At 39.4% G+C, this 16,730-nt stretch overlaps 2 protein-coding genes across 3 annotated transcripts in view; both read right to left on the bottom strand.

The window, feature by feature from the left end:
- The window catches only part of LOC106527760 (abl interactor 2), a gene marked incomplete in the record, with an annotated part of 66,390 nt that extends 63,125 nt beyond the window's left edge, over positions 1–3,265 (bottom strand). The window contains 1 exon segment of the mRNA XM_014022746.1: positions 3,101–3,265. Coding sequence (XP_013878200.1) covers positions 3,101–3,217 — 117 coding nt within the window.
- A 354-nt stretch (positions 3,266–3,619) lies between these two features.
- Positions 3,620–11,117, bottom strand: LOC106527769 (transmembrane protein 237A; the record flags this gene model as incomplete). Of its 2 annotated transcripts, none has more annotated exon segments than XM_014022756.1 (11): positions 3,620–3,816; positions 4,090–4,211; positions 4,335–4,422; positions 4,496–4,569; positions 4,717–4,908; positions 5,904–6,024; positions 7,284–7,438; positions 7,580–7,685; positions 8,802–8,930; positions 9,002–9,104; positions 10,915–11,117. In XM_014022756.1, coding segments are annotated over 10 exon segments (1,125 nt in total). In that variant the 3' UTR covers positions 3,620–3,748.
- Between the last annotated feature and the right edge of the window lie 5,613 nt (positions 11,118–16,730).

The raw sequence follows: 16,730 nt of genomic DNA, 5'->3' as shown, positions 1-16,730 counted from the left end.
ATATAAAGTGATTAGGGAGGAAAATCCATCTGGAAAACAGCAGACTGACCTGCTCGTAAAATATACGACAGGTCTGGACCACACGTGAATTTTGTTCGTATCTGAAAAAAATCTTAGAATACGAAAACATTGGTGAATGCCACAAATTCTCTTAAATCACTCGTACRCACAATTTAAGAACAAATCTGTGCGTACGAACGGTTCTTGCACGAGGCCCATTGCATCGATGATGATTAACACTTTAATTAAATTTTAATTGGTCGATATGCTGTGCTGTTTTTTTCTATTATTAATAAAATCATTATATAAACGTCTGATTAGAAACTGTTAGAAACATGCAGTCATTCTGATTGGTCACCTGTTGTTAACTCCACCCACTTTACACAAACACACATAATCCATGTAAAAAAAAAGCTTAGTCAAAAATCTAATGAAGTGGAATTAGATCAACATAAAACATTAGTTATCATGCTTTTATTAACATGTAATAGACAGAAATAAACTGATCTGATCAGCTCTTTATAGTATTATCAGAATAATCAGATCAGATGTTTGCTGTAAAATAATCTAAAGGCTGAGCTCCTTACAGCAGCAGATAACAGCTCAGCCTGAAATACAGTCTATATATTTACATCATAAAACAGGATGATGTAACAGATCCAATCATCTGCTGCAGCTCGAATGTAGGACATCCACTGTCCCTCCTCTGGACATGTCTGACTCAATATACCCACTGTCCCTCCTCTGGACACGTCTGACTCAATATACCCACTGTCCCTCCTCTGGACACATCTGACTCAATATACCCACTGTCCCTCCTCTGGACACGTCTGACTCAATATAACCACTGTCCCTCCTCTGGACACGTCTGACCAATAATCCACTGTCCCTCCTCTGGACACGTCTGACCAATAATCCACTGTCCCTCCTCTGGACACGTATGACTCAATATACCCACTGTCCCTCCTCTGGACACGTCTGACCAATAATCCACTGTCCCTCCTCTGGACACGTCTGACCAATAATCCACTGTCCCTCCTCTGGACACGTCTGACCAATAATCCACTGTCCCTCCTCTGGACACGTATGAATCAATATACCCACTGTCCCTCCTCTGGACATGTCTGACTCAATATACCCACTGTCCCTCCTCTGGACATGTCTGACTCAATATACCCACTGTCCCTCCTCTGGACACGTCTGACCAATAATCCACTGTCCCTCCTCTGGGCACGACTAAACCAATTTACCCACTGTTCCTTCTTTGTACATGTCCAAATCATCTTAGTCTGGTCTAACTTCATCTCCCAGTCCTTCAACCTCAGCTGTACCTGTAAATAAAACTGTAATGGTTTTTTTTTGGTTCTGTAAATCCTCATTAAAAATTTTCTGTCTTGTCCAAGTYTTTTATCAAAACATGATTAAAGTAAATTTTAAATTACAACTGTGATGCTCTCATTCCTAATCTTCCTCATCTTTGTCTCTCCCAAGGAGAACGTTTACATCTTCAACTTTGACACCTCTAGTTCTGTCTCCTGTCTTTCTGTCCATGTCCCTGTCTCCAAACCTTACCACCCTTTCATCACAAATCACTCCCGAACCTTTCCTCCATCCTGCCTGGACTCTTCTTCTCCTCTTCGCCACACTTCCTGTTATTTCTGTAATATCAGGGATTTTATCAGTAAACTATCAAAATGTCCTGAAATGTCCACAGTAAGTAGATTTAAGAGATGACATAAAGTGACACCACCTGTGTGTTCTTGTTTTCTACTGGCTGACTGAGGATTTCACACCCACCCACAGCTGCACACATGGGACTATTATCGAATGTAGCTACGAACAGGTGTGTGTATAGAGCCAGCCAAGGAAGAACAGTTGTTTATAACAGCTTTGCTTGCCCACACACACACACACACACACACACACACACACACACAGTCTTGTCTCAACAGATCAAGTACAGGAGGAGGAAGCAGCCCTCTGCTCAGGCAGAATAAAGTCTAAAAATAAATTGTTGCAGTTAGTTTACAGTTCATTTGTATATTTAAATTTACCTTTTGTGCTGGAAGTGTTACAACAAGCTGCTGCTGCCACCACTAATTTATAATGTGTGTGTGAGCGTGCGTGCGTGCGTGCGTGCGTGCGTGTATTGCAATTCATAACCACGTCTCAAAAACAACTGTGGAGTGAAAAGTCTATAAAATAATGTACCAGCTTTTTAACTTGTCCCGTCAGAATTAAGGACTCAAACTGAAAGACCTTTCTTGTGTTCTGCTGGTTTGGGTTCATCATGAGACCCATGAGACTGACTGGTGTGAATTAATCAGCTGTAACTGGTGAACAGTCTTTCTCTCAGGATGACCAGACAGTTTGTAAATGAGACTGAGACTGAATGAGAGAGGATGTCTTTATAACACACCTACATCCTTACAGGTAACACTGATGAGTTCTATCTGGATGTCAAATTAAAAGTATTTAGGATTTTTTTCTTCAAATTTCTCTTGCATTTAGGCTTAGTTTGAGTTAAATAACAATAATATTATTTACTGTGTGCTGTTTTTATTTGCTTGGAGTTTATGTCTTTATAGCGAAAACAGGAACATTAATTATGAATCATAAATCCTGCATCACGCCAGACTCCCGTCCCCAGTTCGCCATTTTAACATTTCTTTGCTTTTGTGTAAATGAAACTTTATTTATGACCCACTGTGAGTAAAAACACAAATAAAGACCTTTCGATCTTTCATTCGGCACACACACAATAAAACAATGTCAGGAAAATACAGAAATGTCAACTTTTAAATCTGACTTAAATCGGTCATTCCTGTGCTCAGTAAAAGTTATTTATAGTAAAAAAAAATAAATAGATAGATAAATAAAACAAATGTTGACATTAATAGCTGTTCTGACATACAGTGGGTCAGTTTTTTGAATAAATTCATTTTTTCTCTCTTCAAAAACATAACGGGTTGTGGTTTCGACTCATTCCATCACTCCTTCCTCACCAAACCGCCCACTCCTCTCTCCCGGCTGCTGACATTCACCTCAGCCCAACATTTAACTCATCCACTCTCTGGTTCGGTTCGGCATCAGTCGGTACCTGCACATAGTTGGTCTCACAGTACTCCGCGACTCTTTCCAGGTTGGTAAAACTGTCCAGAAGAGCTCTCCGTCCCGCAGGAATCTCATCTTCCAACAGCATCTGCAGCTCCGCCATCTTTACATGTTTCACTACTAACCGCTCGTGCTGCCTGCACGGGTCCCGCTACCTTCACGGGCCGTGGGAAATATCATCACCAGGACAAGCTTGGTCCTGCTGCCTTTATGTGCTGTGGGAAATATCATAACTAACCTAGTGGACCTTGTTCGTCAGTCTTCTCATTTATTTGTACAAATAAAAGTACAAAAAAATACAAAAGTATAAAACTCTGTGTGTACATATCATGTTGCACATCTTTTTATGTTGAGCTCTTCTGTGAACTTTGTGACTTGAGCCACAGTGTATTTGGCTGAAAGAAGTAAAAATACAATAATATTACTGCAGAATTTCATTCCCCAACAAGACTTTAAACTATAAACTGTGTAGAAATTATTTTCCAGCTGTTAAAACAAAAACAACTTTATGTACACAGTCCTTTATTTATATAAAATCACACTCATGAGAATAAATACAGGTAACATATTATTACTTGTACAACATTTTAAATAGAATAAACATTTTAAAAAACATAATGCAGACAGGCTGGTTTCAAGCAGGAAGGTCCAGGTTCTCCTCTCCTCTGGGGTATCCCTCCACCTCCATGGTCATCAAAAACTCTGCTCAGGAAAAATAAAAATGATCTTGTGTGTTTACAGACTACACCTGGCTCTGGTACCCTCTAGTGGTTATATTAAATGTTACGTATACGTCAGCAGTTTACACCATAATAACTGACATGTTTAGAGTAAAACTGGGTGCATTTAACAGTGACAATTTTAGACTTTTAATTGTAAATTTAAAAGTTATAATTGCATAAAAAAGAGGACACTTTAATAAATCTCATTTATTTCACTGAATAACACTGCTTTACAACAGACATTCAGGCCTACCTTCTGTGTAGTCAATGTCTGGCCTCGTGGACACCACAGCCCAGGCCACGCCCACTAACAGCGCCACCACCAGGTTGACCACGATCCACGGACGCAGGACCTGGTGCTCTGACCCTGGAGGCCTGTAGGAGGGGAGGTGGTTTAATTACAGTCATTGTTCCCTGAAACCTAAAATAATATATTTTTATTCTTCAGACTTTGATCCTCTGAATCGGAGATAAAGGTCCAAACATGATGGTGCTCACCACAGAGTCTGGTTGGCAGTGGGGTAGAGGTTGATGCGATCACTAGTCATCTGCTGGCTGAGGGACAGGATCAGGGCTATAAAATACACTGAGCACAAACAGAGATGCTGTTCATCATAATCATCATCATTCCCTTCATGCGTTCATCTTGCTCCACTTACAGAAGGAAGCCACAGCTACAGGGTCCAGAGTCAGGAAGCCTCTCAGCGCCATGGAGGTCTTAGCCAGGTTCACTCTGCAGGTGACACCAAACTCATTCATTTTATAACGTCTCAGTCTGCTATCTGCATCAAATGTTTATCTACACTTTCATCCCTGAAGTGAAAATAATATTAAGTTGAAAATCACAGAAGCTGTAAGAACCCAGAGGTGCTGGTCAGACCTGTCAAAGGCAGACACAGTGCTGATGGCCAGCAGCAGGTAGAGCAGAGACTGGGCTGGGTAGGCCAGAGGATGGTACTGCTGCAACAGGTTGTGCAGCGTTGTCATCTCTTCACCCGCCAACACATACACAACAGTTATATTCCACACCGCGTAGCCGGCCAGGAAGCCATGAGAAAACAGACCGATCACTCTATCAGAGAAAAACACAGAATTAAATACACGACTGGCTTTTTACTCTCAGATTACCTGATTTTGGTCTACTTGTAAACAGCAGTGTGGGAGATTCTTTTAAATCCATTTCATCATATTATACCTGCTCAGCTGGGGTCCCTGAAGGTGCTTTAATAGGGTCTATTTCTTTATCTTTATGTTAATGATTTACCAATTGTTTGTTCAAGTGAAAGTTCAATTATAAGCAGATGATAATGTCTGGTCGTGGCCTCACTGGTGTTAGCCATTAGCTTGTCAGACTTGTCAGAGCAAAACTATTTCTCTAAACTGAGGTCGTGCAAAGAACTTTGCAGGTTTTATTTTCAGACCATTTGTTACACAAATTGCATCTAAAGAAACAAATTTAGAACTATTCATTTTAATTTTTTTTCCAAATCCAAATATAAAAAAATATATTAAATTCAAACATTATTTGGACATGAAAACATATATCCTGAACATAATCATTTGGTTTTATCTCATGTTTGGTCTTATTTCATTAGAAATGGCTCAAATCTGTCAGGTTTGGGTTAATTTTTAAAGATAAAAGTACATTTTCCAGTTGTAACTTGTTTTCATCTTGTACAAAATCCCACTCTTAAATCTTTTTTTAAATGTATTCTACTTTGTTTTATTGGATTTTATATGGTTTTGCACAATTTTATCTCATTTTATCCTTTTTTCTGATATTGTATTTAGAAGTTGGAGTTGTATTTATAGTTTTTATTGAGCACTTGGTCACTTTTAATCATGTTGTGTCTACTGTTATGTCCATGTCAAATGTTTTGTGTTTTCCTTGGAATGAAGCTGACTCACTTTCACTGTAATCAAATTTACCTGTGGGTACAAATAAAGTTGATTGACTGAAAAAAAAACCAGTTATTTTTAACAATATAGAGTTAAAAATAAAACGCCTCTTTACTGACAATAAAAAGTGTGTGTTTTGGTCGCTTGTGTAGATGTCTGTCAGCAGACCTGAAGCCGTGATGGACCTTCAAAGCCACGTCTCTGGTGGTCCATATCTGTCTGGGGTCAACGTATTCCTCTGTCAGGTCTGAGTGTCGGAGTTGCTCCACTCGATCTGCGTGGAAACGTCCTGCCACACATATGGTAATAAAACTCACTTTAACCTGAACCTTAAACCTCTTTTAAATGTTACAAATATCATCACATTTGTTTATTCCCCTCCAAAAAGATGTTATTAATCCATCCATCTATCCATTCATTCATCCAACCGTCCATCCATCCATCCACCTGTTCATCCATCCATCCAGAGTCGGGTCTCGGGTGCAGCAACTTGATCAGGGTGGTCCAGACTTCTCTTTCCACAGCCACCTCCTGCCTGCAATCTCCACATCTCACAACCCAAAGTTTGTGGCAATAGGTGATGGTCAGAAAGTAGACTGACCGGTAGACAAATAGCTTTGCCTGGCAGCTCAGCTCTATCTTCAGTACAACAGACCAGTACAAAGTCCACAATACTGTGGAAGCTGTACTGTTCTGTCAATTAATCTCTCACTCCAATCTTCCCTCACTTGTTAACAAAACTCCAATATACTTGAACTCCTCCATTTGAGGCAGAACCTCACCCCCAACCCAGAGAGAACAGTGCACCTTTTCCAACTGAGGAACATGGACTCAGATTTGGAGGGGCTGATCCTCATCTCAGCCGCTTCAAACTCAGCTCAAACAGCTCCAGTGAGAGCTGAAGATCACGACATAATGACACCGACAGGATCGCATCATCTGCAAACAGTAGAGATGGAATTCTGAGACCGCTGAACCAGACTCCCTTGCCACCTGGCTGCACCAAGAAATTATGTCCATACAAATTGTGAACAGAACAACAGGAGTCTAACTCCCAACCTGAAGGGGTCTGACTTACTGCCGGCAATACAAATCAAACTCTCACACTGCTTACAGGATGGCCCATAACAACGGACCCAAAACCCCCACTCACAGAGCACCCCACACAGTGTACCTCAAGGAACACGGTTGAGCACGTTCTCCAAGTCCACAAAGCACATGTAGACTGAATTTGCAAACTCCCATGACCCCTCGAGGACCCAAGTGAGGGTAAAGAGCTGGTCCAGTGTTTGATGGCCAGGAAAAAACCAGCATTGTTCCTCCTGAATTGGAGGTTCGGCCATCGATTGGCCTCTCTCTTTTCTGAACACATTCAATAGTTTATGTGGAAATTCAAACTACATCAGGAGGCACTTATTTTTCATCTCATGGTTGCAGAACAAAAAAAAAAAACCATTATGAATTTCAGAGTATAACTCCTAATGACTAAAACTGTGAGCTGCATTCATCCCAGCCTCTCTGACTGGGTTTGGAGGTGATTTCACTCACTGTTCCTCTCCACAAAGACTTTTCCGACTGGCTGGCTGTGTCCATGTGGGGCGGAGAACAGGGAATGTTGTGGGATGGGCGACTGAGTTTCAGAGACGATGTCATCATCTTCAGCTCCCAGGTCACTGCTGTGATGCTCGGCCAACTTCGACTTCCTGAAAGTCACAGGGCAAGAAGAATTCGTTTCAACTAAAGACAGCTGTTCATAAAAGACTCATGTAAGATGGCTGTGGAGAATTGATTCTGATCATCTTTCAATAAACCAGCTCTGCACATACAGTATTTACAACACTTGCTTTTTCTTTTTAGTCTTCCTGGTGACAGCCACAGTCAGTTCCTCTCTGTCCACCATGGGCTCAGCAGAGTTACCATTTGGCACTTCAGCATGCTCTGTTTCCTGGTCTAAAGGCACAAAACAAGAGCAAATTCATCCATTCTAACTTTCACTGCAATTTCATTTAGATTCAACACTGCACATTGACTCAAAGTCAAAGCACTTTTCTTCTATCTGTTCATTGTAAAAACATAAGTATCTGCTTCTTGTCTGAGATAAGTGGTTGTGTGAACATTTTGAGGCTCATCTGGCTCCATACTCTTTAAGTACATTTACAATGGTAGAATGGAGCAAAGTACACTGTAAAAAATGAAATGTTGGATTTACTTAACCATGTTATGCTACCTGGTTCCACTTAACTGAGTTGAGTAAATTCAAAGCAATATACCAGTTTTTTAGCCAAAGAACATGAGTATGTTGCTTTGAATTTACTCAACTCAGTTAAGTGGAACCAGGTAACATAACATGGTTAAGTAAACCCAACATTTCATTTTTAGAGTGTAGAGCCCTGCTTGTCCTCAATAATGAGAGCGTTGCTCCAGTCTTTTGTGGTGAAGGAGGAGAAGCTCTAGATTTACTGGTGTGTCTATGTTCCAACTCTCACTTGGTTTGGATCTTTACTGAAAGAATTAGATCCCAGATACAGGTGCCTGAAACAAGCTTCCTCTGTTGGGTGACTCAGCCTAGAGGTATGGTGGTTGTTAGGGAGGAGGCTGCTCTTTCTGACCAAAATAAACAAAACCTTTGAGTTAGATCATTGTCCACAAATCTGTAAAAGTAACACTTAAAAATTCTTCTTGTTTGACAGATTTAATATTTTTTGCAGTTTTTTTAATCAAATTTTTGTGACTTTGCCAATTTGTTCTAGATTGGAACAATACATCTAAAAGTATGTACATATGTACATCAAAAAGTCCAGAAATTTCAGCAAAAAATCTAAATATTTTGCTTTTTTCTATTTAAAAGTATGACTTCAGGACCGTTTTTCTGTTCTGAATATTTGAACAACTTACATGATTTTTTGTTACTTTGTTTGTTATTGTTTTGTACAGAAGTACATTTTAAATTTATTACAGCTTGAATTCTCTCTGTTTTAAGTTACTTTGTAAGTTCTCTAAACTACAATGATCTGAATAAAACAGCTGTTGTATTTTTTTGTGTAAAAGCTGATGAAGTGTAAATACCGATAGTTGAGGCCTTCTTCTTTTTTTTCTTCTTCTGTGGTGCTGGGTCGTGCAGGTCCAGGGTCAGAGGTTCTTTGCTGTCAGAATTGCTCCTGTTGGTCCGGTTCTCCATCTCCACCTCCRTGCCTGCTGCAACAGAGAGGTGAAGAACGGCTTGAGTCAGACAGAACACAGAACCATGTGGAGACGAAGGGTCTCACCTTCTCCCTGCTCCTCTGCATCAATCACCTCATTCTTCACCTTCTTCTTCTTGCTCCTAACCGTCGGCATGGTGACTCTCTCTGTGCAGACAGTCAGAGCTCTCTGATGGCGTAGTAAAAGATGTAAATGAGTAAATGAGGTCAGTAAATAAAGGTTTAAGGAGGATTCCGAGGTGCCGGGTGCTGAGGCCTGATTGAGGTAACTGGATTAGTCCGAGCTCAGAGGACAGGTGGTGGAAAACAGGTCACTTATGCTCTCTGAAACACGAATAAAATCACTTTTATTTAGTTTTACTTTACATGTCAGAGGATGTACAAGAGGATCTACAGTCTGTCAGTACTTATATTTAACATGGATCAGCTGAGTGAAATATCTTTAGAGCAGGTTTGAGCAGCAGTTGAGTCTCGTGGTATTATTGATAAAGTTGTGTGTCATCCGTATAACATGGTGTTCTTTTATAATAACATCTATGTTAGAGTTTTAATTCATTTTAATAATTTTCTATGCTGTGTGCAAAATCACAAATCAACTGTGTGTCTGAACAACAAAGACTAGTGAAGAATTTGAAGTTTCTTTAGATTATTTTGAGTCACTATTAAAGAGAGATGAAGAAGAGTTAAAGGCTTCATTCACACTGCAGGTCTTAATACTCAATTCCGATTATTTTTGAAAAAATCTGATCTTTTGGTGTGAACGTTCACATTACATTTTAAATGTGACCTGCATCAGACTCCAGTGTGAACGCTACACAACACTGATGTAACAAGCATGTGCAGTAAAGACGTGCCGTCWCATCAGCCGGCTTGTTTGTTTACAGAGTTAGCATGGTTGCTACTTTTTGCACGTCGAATCTGAAGTTGATGTTTAATCTCAGAGCCAATTAAATAATTATCTGACATGTTTGTTTAGTTCAGTGTTTACGTATTTCCGAACCTGCCTCTGATTGGGATGCTCCAGTGAAGCTTTTTATTTTTGAACGAACAAGCTGGAGTATCGACTGAGTAACTTTAGGACTGATAGGCTACGTGACCCAGGCTGGACGTAACTATCTACATGGAAAATTAAAAGTAAAAAGACGAACCAAATGGACTTCTGTTTTGGAGCTGTAAACACACGAATCTACAGATTTAAACAGCGTGACTTGAGGTGAGTGTCTTATCGGTCCTTCACCCCCACCTTCCTGATGAAAAAGTCAGATGTAATGCGGCATGAGCGTTCACACTGCAGTCGGTTTGAAAATATCAGATATATATCTGATTTAAAACCACATATTGAAACGGCCTGGGTCGGATTTGAAAAAATCGGATTTGACACATTCAGACTGTCATAAAAAAATCAGATATGGGTCAGATGGGGCAAAAAAAATCAGATTTGGGTCGCATTTGCCTGCAATGTGAATGAACGTAGCCAAAGATTAAATAATATTGTTTTAATAAACAAAGACCAGGGTGTTTATTTTATTAAAGAGTTCCCCTTTGATGTCACCTCCTATTTCATTTTAGCTGAACCAAGTTCAAAAGGAAATAGGTCAGTTATGTGACAAAATTAGTAAAATCATGTGCATTATGCCAATTTTCTTCAGTATATGTTTTCTTTGACTTTTTGTWTGTGAAGGATAGGCATGTCACATTGCCTTTAAGTCTGACATTCACAAGTCACTGTTAAATTTTATTTATATGAAAGGAATTCATATGAAGCTGATCACTTACTGTTTATTTTTATAGTACTGATAAACAAGAGTGTTGTCAGTACATCGAGAAACACAAGTATACACATTTCTAACCCTCCTTTAACATATTTATATGATGATCCATGTTTAGTACTGTTCTTCACCCACAGAGCTGTAATCCATTCAGAAGCTGTTTCGACAGAAAACTCACTGCAGTGAATCAGAGACAGAGTCTGTTCTCACCTGTCGCCTCAGTCGTGGTGGTGAAACCCTGCAGGTGGTTCTGAAATAGCCTCAGAATAAAAACGAACCCGTCCTTTTAAAAATGTTGGAACTCTGAAGATGATCTCTGACCTCGTTAAGAATCTTGACGTCTAAACAAGAAAGGAGGAGTTGAAGTGAAGCAGAGAAGACACAGCTTTCACACCCCTCTGAGGATTTCCAGAGACAGGCAGGTGGATCATGTGCTGAGCCGGGAAAAGCCCTGCCAGCTTTGTGATTGGCTGATGAGATGTTGTCTGCATGCAATGCTACAAACCAGTCATGGATGCTTACAATCCATTTAATGTTCGTTATTTTCCCCTGAAGACTCATTCATATACAGTTGAGTCATCAAGACACAGAAGATGTTTGGGCTCATTGTCCCGTTGGACCCAGCGTGGTCCAACTGTTGGACAGAGGGTCTCACATCTGACTCTAGAACCCTTTGGTCTACAGAGGACTTCACTCAATGAGCCCAAATCATCAGCCCTCCACCACCATGCTGACAGTTGGGAGGAGCTGTTTGTTGCAGTGCATAATGCGTAAACTTTGTCAGTCTAGATGACGCCGTTCCAATGGTTCATTCAGATGAACTTTGTGATCTTAAATGGAGCTGCCGTTAGGAAGAAGGTCAAGTCGAGTTTTGTCTACCTGTCCTAGCAAAAACTTTAACATGCTAGCTGCTAACCCATAACATGCTGAGGCCTGTAGGCTCTGAGATGGAGCTCTTGAGTTTTTTTCTTTCAGCATTGCACAGTCTGACTTTGAAGTGAATATGCTTAGATATCCACTGGGAAGATTGAAAACTSCCTCTTGTTATTTTAGATAGAGATATCAAATACAATCATCTTTTTAGGCTTTCTGTACCTCCTCACCAATAACGACTTTTCCCCTCTACCCCCACCGCCACCTTTGGTTTACCAAGTTAAAGACTCTGCAGAGATCAGGTCAAATGCATCCAATGAGACCAAACACAGTAGCAGAAAGGCACAGATATGAAATAATGTCACAATGAACTTTTTAGGAAACAGTTGTTTTAGTCCTATATTTTAAATTCAGGCTAAAATTTATAATCTGTTACCTTTTCCTCTCATGAATACTGCAGACTCCACCCACTTCCTGTCATCTGTTTCCTGTTACACTGACCGACTCAGAGCATGTGTTGCTAAACAGACACTAATCCTCCTCATAAAGCCACTGAGCTGCATCTGTCCTGCACAAGATTAACCTGTAAACACAGACGTCCACACCGAGTGTCCACATAGTGCCCACACTAAGTGCCCACCCCGAGTGTCATGTCCACACTGAATGTCCTGAACAGGATTAACCTGCAAACAAGCTTATGTACAATTGAAGATACTGTAGATCATAACATTGAGCAGAAATCTTTACCTAAGTAATGAACAAGAGGAAAACTAAAACATAAACATTGAAAGCCACGTAAACAATCAAAACAGAATAAAATGCAGTGAAATTTTAAATATTAACTGGAGCCACATTAAAAGAAAATCAAATCAAAAGCCAAGTCATTAAGACACACAGTAAACGGTGGTTTTGTTTTGGCAAATCTAGACTTGTCAACAAAGCATTTGACCAAAATAAACAAATTATTTATAAGAAACTCATTTGTTTTGTCCTCCATTATAACAGCAAATTTAACCATTTTATAATTTAAAATGGGTATTTCTAAATAGTTTATTCTCCCCCAATTACAAAAATGATCCAAAAATATTTTTAAATATATGCAAGAAAAGAAAAGCTGTTCCTCTGTTTCTATGTCTAGGTTGCAAAAAGTACATTAATTATCCCCAATATTAAATTTGGAGTTCAAAAAAATCACCACAGGGATAAAAATTGTTYATTGTTTTAAAATGTACTTATTTTGCTTTGGGTGGGACAGGAAACTTAAGAAAGTTACCTCTAATCTTTCTTATATTTGTAAAAGTGAATTCTTTCATCAAACTGTCTTTTTTGGGGCAGATGGAAAATATTTTTGGCAATATTATGTGTTTCTCAGGCATATATTTAAATTCTATACCATAATAAAGTAACTATGTCACCTTCAGTTATTAAAATGCTGTTTTTATGTTTAAATAGAAAATAAACTTGACTTCTCATCATATCCATTTCTAAATGCCTTGAAATTGGCCTCTGTCTTTTAAGAACCTCATTCAGCTTCTGTCCCACCCATTTCTGCACAAGGGTGTGGGTGTGTGGATGTGTGCTCTGTGATGAGGAAGCTCAGCTTGAAGACACAGCCCAGAGGAGGAGCTGGTCCCAAAAGGCGGTTCTAGTCCCAACCGGTTGTTTCTGCTCCCCTGCCTCTCTGCCTCAGGACACTACAGGATTTCTCAAACATGCATGAAAGAGTCAAAGCAAGACTCTGGGCATGTTTTTGATGAGAGGATAACATTATAACATGATATAAAACTCAAAAAAGTTGATTTTACATGATATAGCTCCTTTAAAGCAGATCTAAAGAACTTTCTATTTTGAATAAAGAGTATTGTCGAGGTATTATGTCTGTATAGAATTAAAGAAATTTATTGGGGTTTGCTTATATACTGATTTTAATGACACTACACATGGTATATTTTATTTAGAACAGCAATATCTTTTATAATGTGATTATTTGTTTAACTTGATGATTTTATGTAGATGCATGCTTGAACACAGATTCAACACATAACTGAACCGTTGATCTTCCTTAGGTCAGAAAATATTGACTGAAGACATGACTTGAGCAATGTTAGGGACCCCATCCTGATGATGCAATAAAATACTCATGTCCTGAAGATCCTGTTATATTGAACTGACTTCTGGAAAACGGGGCCTGAACGCAGACTGAGAATTAAATACTGCCTTCAGCCAGAGCTGCTCTGTGGTGGCTTTGTATGAACTCTTTTCTATTGGTACATTTTCTGTGTGGCTCAAGCACATAAAATTGTAAATGAACACGCTTAACAATTTTCTTTCATAATAATGACCCTTTTATACTGCAATAGCTCTTGGGATCGCACTAAGCACATCATTGCATTTCTGACTAGCACAGGTGAGATTATATTTACTCCTAAAATCCGCAAAGTCCAGAAAGTTACCTCTGCTGTCCATTAAATGTAATATAGACCATATTCCCTGTTCTGACCAGTAAAAAGGACTTATTTTTAATTAGTATATATCTATTGTTCCATAAGTGAGTATTGTGAGGGGAGAAGTTATATTTGTAGATCATTTTCCAATAAAGGAGGACATTTTCATGAAACTTGGATAATTTAACAGGTAATTTAGTTATTTCAAAATCACATTTTAACAGAAACTCAATGCCACCATATTTTGAAAAAATATTTGAAGGGAGAGTGTGCCAAAAGTTTTGAAGATGCTCAATAAAGTTTTGTAGCCATCTCAATTTTATAGCTCTGTTTATTGGATCAAAGGCAATAGCATTTAGACCAACTTCATCTAATGATTTAACATAATTTTTCCTAATAAAATTAGGTCTATTTCTCTAAATAAAATTATAATTATTTTGATTGATTAATTTAATTGTATTCTGAGGTATACTGAGAGAATCTGCGGGTTAAATAGTCCTCGAAAGACCTTCCATTTTAGATAAAAGGATTCTACCAAAAATTGACAAATCTCTCGGTAACCAAATTTTCATCTGGGCTTTACTTATAGTCAATATATTATCAAAGTTACTTTTTTCTCCATACTCTATCTTTGGATAAATTGATGCCTAAATATTTGACATTGTCTTTGACAGGTATATCCTATAATAATGCTTGTGGATGGTCATGGATTGCTATTAATTCACATTTACTTAAATTTAGGTGTAAACCTGAGGTACTGTATCTGTGTCATGATCTGTGTGTCTTTGCTTTAGTTTTCTAGTGTTTCAGTGTTCCCGTGTATTTCTGTCCTGCTCCAGCCCCGCCTATGCTCACCTGTTTCCTCTTGTGTCTCCTCCAGGTGTTTCTTGTTGTTCTTAATTTGTTTGCCTTTATATTCTGTGTCCTGAGTTCAGTCTGCATTGGATCATTTGTTTTTGTGCTGTTTCCCTCAGCCTGTGTGATTCTATCTGTATCTGCTGAGATTTTGGTAAGTTTTGGAGCTGTTTTTGAGTTTGTTATTAAAACCTTTTTGCCATTTGGATTTTTGCCTGCACCATGGATTTTCCCTGCCTGGATCTCACATAATGATCCTACCAAGTTCCCAGCCTGCAGGCAAGACATTTTCTTGTTTTGATCATAAGGAATTGTTGGAGAACCTGCAGCAGCAACAGAGACAGCTGGATGGGCTGGCGGCTCATTTCTCTTGGGTCTGCCCATTGAGAGCAGCACCGCCTGGTAATTCTGCCCCCCCTCCTGGGTCAACTGAGTCTACTGGGTCACCTGAGTCTTCAAGGTCTGCTGAAAAACCTGAATCTGTTCCCATGTCTTCTGAGTTTCCTGAGTTGGTGGTTCCAGTCCCTGTTCCAGAGTTGGTGGTCTCAGTGTCTCCTGAGTTGGCGGTCATCAGCTCAGTCACATGTGTTTGCCATCGTTGACACGGCTCCACGTCTGTTCCAGTTGGGCCTTGCTGTGGATGGTCACCTGCCCCGTGTTGGATGGTCTTCGGGCCGTCCCACTGAACTGTGTGTTTTTGTCCTTGTGCTCCTTTGTGTTGTGTCCTTGTTTCCCCGAGTCTTGTCCCTCTCCTTTTTTTGATGTCTGGAGTCGTCATTGACGGGAGGGTCCTGTCATGATCTGTGTGTCTTTGCTTTAGTTTTCTAGTGTTTCTGTGTTCTCCTGTGTATCTCTGCCCTGCTCCCTGCCCATGTTCACCTGTTTCCTCTTGTGTCTCCTCCAGGTGTTTCTTGTTGTCCTTAATTTGTTTGCCTTTATATCCTGTGTCCTGTGTTCAGTCTGCGTCGGATTGAAGAAATTTATTGGTTTAGGTACTGATTTGAATTACACACACATAGTATAGTCTTATGATAGAACTGTAAAGGTTGTTAAATGTGACTGTTTTGCTTAACTTGATTTTATGTAGGTATATGTAGATACTGTACACGCCTGAACACAAATTCAACACAGAACTAATGGTTTTTCGTTGTGAGTACAGTATTATTTGTTGTCTGGAGGCGTGGCCCCTATAGAGTAGAAACCACTTCCTGATGACATGATAAAATAGGCAGGCAGTGGCAGCTTGTCAATGAAGGGCGCTAGGGCGCCACCCCACCACTACTTTTGGTACAGAAAAAAAATAAAATAACAAAATAATTTGTTTTGACTAAATATGTATATATATATATATATATATGTGTTTTTTGATAAGCAAAATAAATATTTCATAATTATTTGATGAGTAAACTTCCATTTTAGTTCTGATCAATGTCGTATTGAGTCACTTCTGGGTCACCCAGGGCGCAGAAATCTTCAACTACACCTCACTGAGGAAATAGAAGGGGGTGGGTTGGGCCCGAGGCCCCATTGCAAACCGGAAATATAGGGGGCGTTGTTTCCTGTACTAGCAGCGGATTATTCTTTTTAATTTTTTTATTGATCTTTATAGATTGTTGTTGCCGAGTGGTGAATGAATCCACGTGCCCACCAGTCCACCGGGAGTTACTTCTGTTTTATTCAACTTCCACACCAGCACTTTTCTTTATTTACTTTCGTTTTGACAAAAATAAAAAGATTGACTGTTTTTCAATTTCTGGAGTATAAAATAAAAATAGGACTAATACCCTGTCCTGATGCATCTCAGTAATACAGGTAAAAAATCAAAAAGAAAAAAATTGTATAGGTCTTCTGGAC

Source organism: Austrofundulus limnaeus, unplaced genomic scaffold (genome assembly GCF_001266775.1).
Source record: "Austrofundulus limnaeus strain Quisiro unplaced genomic scaffold, Austrofundulus_limnaeus-1.0 Scaffold341, whole genome shotgun sequence".
In the NCBI taxonomy this organism is placed as follows: Eukaryota; Metazoa; Chordata; class Actinopteri; order Cyprinodontiformes; family Rivulidae; genus Austrofundulus; species Austrofundulus limnaeus.
This window is presented reverse-complemented; position numbering and strand designations above follow the sequence as displayed.